The sequence below is a fragment of the Pistacia vera genome, unplaced genomic scaffold, assembly GCF_008641045.1.
Source record: "Pistacia vera cultivar Batoury unplaced genomic scaffold, PisVer_v2 Contig373, whole genome shotgun sequence".
Taxonomy (NCBI): Eukaryota; Viridiplantae; Streptophyta; class Magnoliopsida; order Sapindales; family Anacardiaceae; genus Pistacia; species Pistacia vera.
In genome coordinates, this window is record NW_022196194.1 from 965,684 (window position 1) to 973,233 (window position 7,550).

Consider the following 7,550-nt stretch of genomic DNA (forward strand, 5'->3'; position numbering starts at 1 on the left):
ATTCTTTGTTACGTTTATTTTTTTATTTAATGTTGACATAGGCTAAATGGCAATATTACCCTTTTAGTGTTTTTGTTAAATTTAATGTTTGAATTTGAAAAATGGTAGTGACTTGTATGTTTTCGATATGAAAGAAAGGAAACTTGTTCTATGATAGGTGAGGGGTCAAAGTGTAATTGGAGCTGCCTAACAATGATGTCAGCTATAGCCAGAGATCACTGACACTAAACCCTTCATTAATAACGAAAACTACATGTAGATTAGTTAATTAATCAATATAAACAAAGTTCGTTTTCACATTAAATCATATTAGTCCTTTCAATCTGTTCAAAAGTCATTTTCAGATTTTACGTAGATGTATAATATAACAAGAATAATAATTTAATTGAGGCCATTTTTGATTCACTGATTCTGCTTATCACTTGCAATGTTGTAATGGAGATGTCCGTTTTCATTCCCCGGTTCAGTTTAATAGATACTAATGCTTGCTTTGACGTGGACATCCACGTATTGATGCAGATATGTATGGATATTTTCACAATGGAATATTTATTTAGTAAAAAATAAGTTTTATAGTATAACCGCTGTTATTAAGTCAAGGTATGTGGTACATTGACTTATATTGTCTTAAAACAGTTACTATGTAAGTAAGTTTGAAAATGAAAAAGTGAAGTGGTAAGAAAGGATATTGAAGAAAATAGGGGGGCAAAATTTATAGTTGAATGAAGGTTGATGGTACATATCATCTACTCTCTAGTCTCTACACATCTGCTTCTGCTTTCCTGTTAACTGTATTCTCTCTTTTTCAAAAACTCATCTTCTCCTCTCTTTCACTTATCACTTTTCACTCCCACTCTCTCAGGCAGGCGGCGCCATCAAATGATTAATATAACCGATACATTAAACCCTTTTCATATCCAAATCTGATCAACATCTTCCCAACCTATCACCAATATTTTATTTTTTAAATAATAAATGGTTACTTACGACCCTGCTGCTTCCAGTGGAAGCAGCAATGGAACCTCTTCCTCTTCAGCTAACAAACCATCCGCCGACATCGATGGGTTACTCGCTGGAGCCGGTTACAAGGTACGATCTTCCGAGCTCCGTCAGGTGGCTCAGCGTCTTGAACGACTTGAAAACGTTATGGTTAACTCTCCCGCTGAGATTTCTCTACTCGCCTCCGATACCGTCCATTACAATCCCTCTGATCTTGCCTCCTGGGTTGACTCTCTTTTGTCCGAATTTAACCAGCCTGTCCCTGTACCAACCAATCTACCCGACTTTCCCGATCTAATGGCTGGTCCCGGTCCAGGCCCCCCACCAAATCAGACGGTAGTGAATAATTACTTGGCCGACAATATAATTCCATCTCAACTACCTGAGCAGAATATACCTGCGCAACAGCCGCAGTTGATGGTGGTTACGGCCATGGAAGAAGATTCCGGAATAAGACTGGTCCACATGTTATTGACTTGCGCCGAATCAGTACAACGTGGAGAGCTGGCATTAGCTGGTTCGCTCATCGAAGATATGAAAAGCTTGCTCACTCATGTTAATACCGGTTGCGGTATCGGAAAAGTGGCTGGGTACTTCATCGACGCATTGAGCCGCCGGATTGTCGGAGTCGGTGGCGCCGTCTGCGGCTCCGCCTACGAAAATGAGTTTTTATATCATCACTTCTACGAGGCCTGTCCTTACTTAAAATTCGCTCACTTCACAGCTAATCAGGCGATTTTAGAAGCTTTCGACGGTCACGACTGTGTCCACGTGGTTGATTTTAATTTGATGCATGGTTTGCAATGGCCAGCGTTGATTCAGGCATTGGCTTTGCGTCCAGGTGGGCCTCCCTTGTTGCGGTTAACGGGCATTGGCCCACCGTCGCCGGATGGGCGTGACTCTCTCCGCGAAATCGGGTTGCGGCTGGCGGAGTTGGCCCGGTCCGTGAATATCAGGTTCGCTTTTCGTGGCGTAGCGGCTTCGCGCCTGGAGGATGTAAAGCCGTGGATGCTCCAGGTTAGCCCAAAGGAAGCCTTGGCGGTCAATTCAATCATGCAGCTGCATAAACTACTAGGGTCGGACCCTAGCCGAAATTCACCGATAGAAATGGTACTGGGTTGGATCCGAAACTTGAACCCGAAGATCATGACAGTAGTTGAGCAAGAAGCGAATCATAACCAACCCGAATTCTTGGACCGGTTTAGTAAGGCTTTGTATTACTACTCAACGATGTTCGACTCACTTGAGGCTTGTTCACTTCAGCCGGAGAAGGCTGTAGCCGAAATTTATATACAGAGAGAGATATGTAACGTTGTGTGTTGCGAGGGAGCTGCTAGGGTGGAGAGGCACGAGCCGCTGGCAAAGTGGAGGACGCGGCTTCAAGGAGCCGGTTTTAGGCCTTTGCATTTGGGTTCTAACGCGTTTAGGCAAGCCAGTATGCTTCTCACACTTTTCTCGGCGGAGGGATATTGTGTTGAGGAAAACGAAGGGTGTTTGACACTGGGTTGGCACAGCCGCCCTCTCATCGCCGCTTCGGCATGGCAAGCCTTGCCCGATCCCATCATCAATCATCACGCCAATAATAGTAATAACATCATGTAAATTTTAAGTAAAGTTCTTGTTAGTTTCAAGGAGATTTTACTTGGAGGAGGAAATATATGTAGTTTGCACTGTTTTTATTACTACCTCTTCATGCAACTATAATACACACAACAAATTTTTACTTTTATTTATATCATCTACTTAGATTAAAATATGGTAAGGTATAGTGTGTAGAGAGGTATCATAGCTTCATATAATACTAATAGATAGATATAGGGGGAGATGAGGACCATGCATATGTATGAGGTGGGGTATGTCTTAGATGATACCCACTGGAGTAGTGTAGTAGTATAATCCCAGAAACACGCCAGTGGTGGTAAAGGGTTTTATTAAAAGATGATAACAGAAACCGGCATCTTCCACTTTCTAGGCCAGGAATTGCTTCCATATAAAGTTTCTGTCAATATAAGCTTTAACTATCACTTTTACCATACACTATTACTACCCTTGTCCCTTTTCATCAAAGTACACAAAATTCTTTTACAAGATTAAACCCACAGCTGATTGCCCAATTTAACACATAATTGTAATTAATTAATTTAATGGTGGGAGCTATCACTATCACACAATGTAACATTGGCATGTGAAAGCAAAGGTAAACAAGTAACGTCTGTAGCATCGTAACAGAATTCTAAAATTGAATTCAAAAAGGGGGTCATGTGAGTTTCTGCAACAAACCAAATAAAGGCAATTAACCAAACGGGACCCTTCACCGTAATAATAATGAGGCCGAGGCAGAGTCACAGACCACAGGCCCGCCAGACCCAGTGTGACTGTGAAGTGAGGGAGAGTTCGAGGTCGAGTGAAAGAGTGGACACATGTCCCATTTCCACTGCTATAAATTTCAATCGGTGCCTTTTAAAAAAAAAATTATAATTAAGAACTTGATTGATGATAACAAAAAAAGAAATTAATATTAATCTTTTTACAAATTCTATCTACAGTTGATCCCGATGTGATCGTGATGTGCATAAACTACGTGGACCATAAAAAAAAGTAGTATGTTACTGGGAGTGGGGACCATCTTCTGCAGTAAGTAGCACGTTCACGTGTCAATTCCTTAACATGTGTCGAAAGCGATGCAACCTTTCGCAATCCCGGTCAATTTGTGATGAAGGCGACATTTCTTAAATTAAAGATCCACCATCAATCTAAGGGTCCCACTCCATTGGTTATGTGGTCCCACTCCCACTTTACACTATTAGTCAGCATTATATATTATCAAATTAAAGTGTTTATTTTTTTGCTTTCATTTTAAGATATTTTGAATGAGCTATGATAGCTTAAAGGGTGCGTTTGTTTCCTATTCTTGTCCAATCCTATTCCTATCATTTTCAAAATACATATTTTTTTTCCCTAATTTCAATTATTTAAACCCTTTAAATTTATTAATTTAACTAAACACCATCTCTAAAAAAGTTTAAAAATTAACAAAAACACCCTCACCTACCCATATTTACCAAATTCTGGCTATCACTGCCGAAAGATGGCTAGAATCTAGTATAATAGTACACTACTGGTTGGATTTGGCTAGTAATACGCCGATATAACATTTTCCGGCTTCCCAGCCAAATCTACCATAAATTTGGTCGAAAAATGCCATATCTTTAGCCATAACTAGTCGTCAATAACGATCAAGATATGACAGTCAGTGACGACCAAACGCGACCAGATCTGGTTTTTTCCAGTCAGATCCACGATGGATCTGGCTAAAAAATGCTATCTCAACGCACGACCGACCAAATCCAGCCGGTTATGCGTCGATACGGCGACTCCGACCACCCTTCGGCGGTGGTGACGGGCATTTAATGGGTGGATGGGGGTATTTTTGTAATTTTTAATGTTTTTATTACAGGGGTGTTTAATAAATTAATAAATCTAGGAGATGTTTTTGTTAATTTTTAAATCATACGTCGTTATTATCACCAAACTCTTACTTTTTCAAAAATACTATCCAAAATACTAAAACAAACACACCTTAGTAATTTAATGAAATTGGTACCTCCAATCTTCTTAATAAAGTTCGATAAAAGATTCTTAAGTCTACTATTCAAAAAATTCTGAGTTCAAATCTTTTTTCAGATATAAGTAAGAGTAATTATTAAAGCTCTTATTCAATCGAGTAGTTTCACAGTCTCGAAGATCAGTTAAGATGCACATAAGGTGCTTCAAACATCTCCTGTCATAAATAAATAAAAAAAAAAAAAAAAAAATGTTGATGTAGGAAGGTATTAGGAAATTAGGGGCGTTAGAATATCCTCTTTTCACTCTTTCCAGTTTCCTCATTAGCTGTTTTTGGAAAAAAAGTACCTTTATGAAGATTCTAAGAACTTTCTGATAACTTTCACAATTCACACTTATAGAATTCAAAATTGAAAAGGATGGCCCCCTAACTCTGAGAAATTAAGATGCATTATTGGATTAAAAAATCAACCCAGAAGCAATATTTGAAAAGATAATAATAAATATTAATTATTCAGATAAAAAAAGTCACCAACTTTGATTTCATATGATGGTCATCCATCCATCATTTCTACCATTAATATGCTCTGCCCACCAATTAATTCGTTTGTATGAGACTACATATTCATTCCTTACCTTAATAAAAACATAGAGCTACATAATTAGAGTGAGTGAATGATAGAGAAATATCTCTATCCTATGTACTTGTGTTCCACTTTGTTTGAGTTGGTTTAACAGTAAAACATCAGATTCTTGACTTTGTCTTTCAAAGGAGGTAAGGGGCGGATGTGTCGGATTTTCCCATTTTCAGGGGCATCAGGTTCCATGTAGAATCGAGCTCGGTAAGCTGCCAGATGAGCATAATACGCAGGAGGCACTGCATATATAGTAACAATTGTATTTAATAATCATATTTTTACTGCATGTTAACTATCATATTCATATAGTTGTAGCCAGCAACATAAGATGGAACAACATGGGGTGTTAGTACTAGTATTTGCTTACATATACCTATGTTTCAAGACAAGAGATAACCAGATTTTTACCTATAGAAACTGATCGTGTGCATCGAGCATACCTGCAACCACATAATTACTTACTGTAAAAAAAAAAAAAAAACAAAGCAAATTGTAGGAACAACATGGGTACTGATTTCTTACGTATAACAAAGGTTATTTGTCAGAGATTGTATCTCATCTGCAGTAAAATTGTTCTCGTCCCAGAGAACATTATAATGAGCAGGTCGACTAGTGCCCTGTCAATTAGCATTTCCGCGTAAGTGAGCGTTTGACTAAACATGCTACATACATATATGGGATTGGGATTCTATGGCCAAAAATTCAAAGCAAAATTTCCAACCCAAACCTGGATTCCTGCATGACTACATAGATAAAAGTCAAATTCAGTAGGATGACAAATCTTAGTGTCCACCACTGTTCCTGCAGCGCAGTTGAAAACATCAAATTCATAAGAACTCAGTTTTTACTTTTGAATAACGTAAACTAGCTCAGCCACAGAATTTGACTAGATCTGTGGCACAAAGGATGCAGTTGTTTATTTGGTTTCTTTGAACTAAATTTCACTGGCAGCAGGGTTGACTAGTTCCTTGGAGAATTCATTTATATTCCATTGATCAATCACAAAAACACAAAAAACCACCAGAAACGGAAGTTATTACCAGGTAGGATATTTCCGCTCTTGTCAGTGCTATTTCTGTCTTCGTGGTTGCTCGAGAAGAGTCTCGTATGGTGCCGCTTTTGGACAACAATAAATGTAACTGGGGGTTGATAACTAGCTTCCAGTGATGCACAAGCCTGAACATAGCCAGTATTTAAATACATGAAAGGCATAATTCATAAAATCCAAATAAGCCGCGTTCACTAACCTTACGAATTGCATCAAGTTCATAAAGCAGAACCTGGTAGAACTGGCCTTCGCTAACACCGTCTCTAAAAAAAATTATGGAATACAACACAAATTATTACAATTGAAACCCTTGACCCTTAGCGATTAATCAACTTTGGGTACTGACTGTACCGGTAAAATATTATTCTTAGTGGTTTTTGTCCAGTGGCCTTCTTAAACGACAGTAAGAGCTCCCTGCAGTAGCATGAATTATTAAACTGCCAGTAAGTACAAGTGTACAACAGCTCATACTTAACACGCAGATTTTGAGTTCATTAATACATGCAGTCAGTGAGTGATCTCAACTCTCAAGCAAAATGCAAGCTACCCAGTAAGCAAGTATTAATACAATAGAAGTGCTTCCTTGAAGACACTTACAAAACTCAATACAAAAGAAAAAAAAAAGTGCTATGTATTGTATGAATTATAAAATCCAATATCTCAAAACTATATCAACGAAATTTGGTTGTATTAACTATCCATTTTATTACCAAATGAAATAGATCCTCATATTTCTAAGCATTTATGTCCAATGCTTTAGCCAGTTTTTTAAATATCACTGCAAAACGGGTGCCATTCTCAGCCATATTGAAGATGAGCAAATCAGGATCAACAAGCTAGAACTCGGTATAACGTCTTCATTCCTATAGACCGTTGGGAGGGTGACTCTTAACTAATGACAACCCAAAATTTAGTCGTGTGAAACTCTAACAGCGTTAAAAGGTATAAAACCTGATCATGCCTCCAGTAACCGTACCCCTCTCAGGGTCTTGCCAGGTTTTGAACAAATCTTGAATTAGTTCTTGCCGATGAGGCTGAGCACATACCAAACCCACGTACTTTGTAATTTCAGGCCAGTCCTGTGAGGCTACAACCTGTGTAGCAGTAGTAGTAATGGCTAAGATACATTCAACAGTACGATTTTAATCCACAGGGTTTAATTCACTTACAGCAGCTATAGATGGACTTGAGTCCTCTCCTGACTCTGGATGAGTTACATCAGCTCCAAAAATTATTGTTGGAATGTCACTAACCAGGGGAATCCTCCAAGTTAGAGCATCTAAAAGCACAGTATTTCTTCC

The 7,550-nt window shown here is 38.6% G+C and overlaps 2 protein-coding genes across 2 annotated transcripts in view; one reads left to right on the forward strand and one right to left on the reverse strand.

The window, feature by feature from the left end:
* The first annotated feature begins 975 nt into the window (after positions 1–975).
* Positions 976–2,601, forward strand: LOC116140537 (DELLA protein SLR1-like). The gene has a single exon (XM_031426160.1). The coding sequence runs from the start codon at positions 976–978 to the stop codon at positions 2,599–2,601; it is 1,626 nt and encodes a 541-aa protein (XP_031282020.1).
* Positions 2,602–5,101: 2,500 nt separating this feature from the next.
* The window catches only part of LOC116140538 (protein argonaute PNH1-like), an 18,878-nt gene continuing 16,429 nt past the window's right edge, over positions 5,102–7,550 (reverse strand). The window contains exons 2-10 of the mRNA XM_031426161.1: positions 7,419–7,545; positions 7,201–7,343; positions 6,601–6,663; positions 6,449–6,512; positions 6,242–6,377; positions 5,929–6,002; positions 5,724–5,818; positions 5,610–5,641; positions 5,102–5,440 (exon numbers count right to left, since the gene is read on the reverse strand). Coding sequence (XP_031282021.1) covers positions 5,295–5,440; positions 5,610–5,641; positions 5,724–5,818; positions 5,929–6,002; positions 6,242–6,377; positions 6,449–6,512; positions 6,601–6,663; positions 7,201–7,343; positions 7,419–7,545 — 880 coding nt within the window. The 3' untranslated portion in view covers positions 5,102–5,294. The remainder of the gene's footprint in view (positions 5,441–5,609; positions 5,642–5,723; positions 5,819–5,928; positions 6,003–6,241; positions 6,378–6,448; positions 6,513–6,600; positions 6,664–7,200; positions 7,344–7,418; positions 7,546–7,550) is intronic.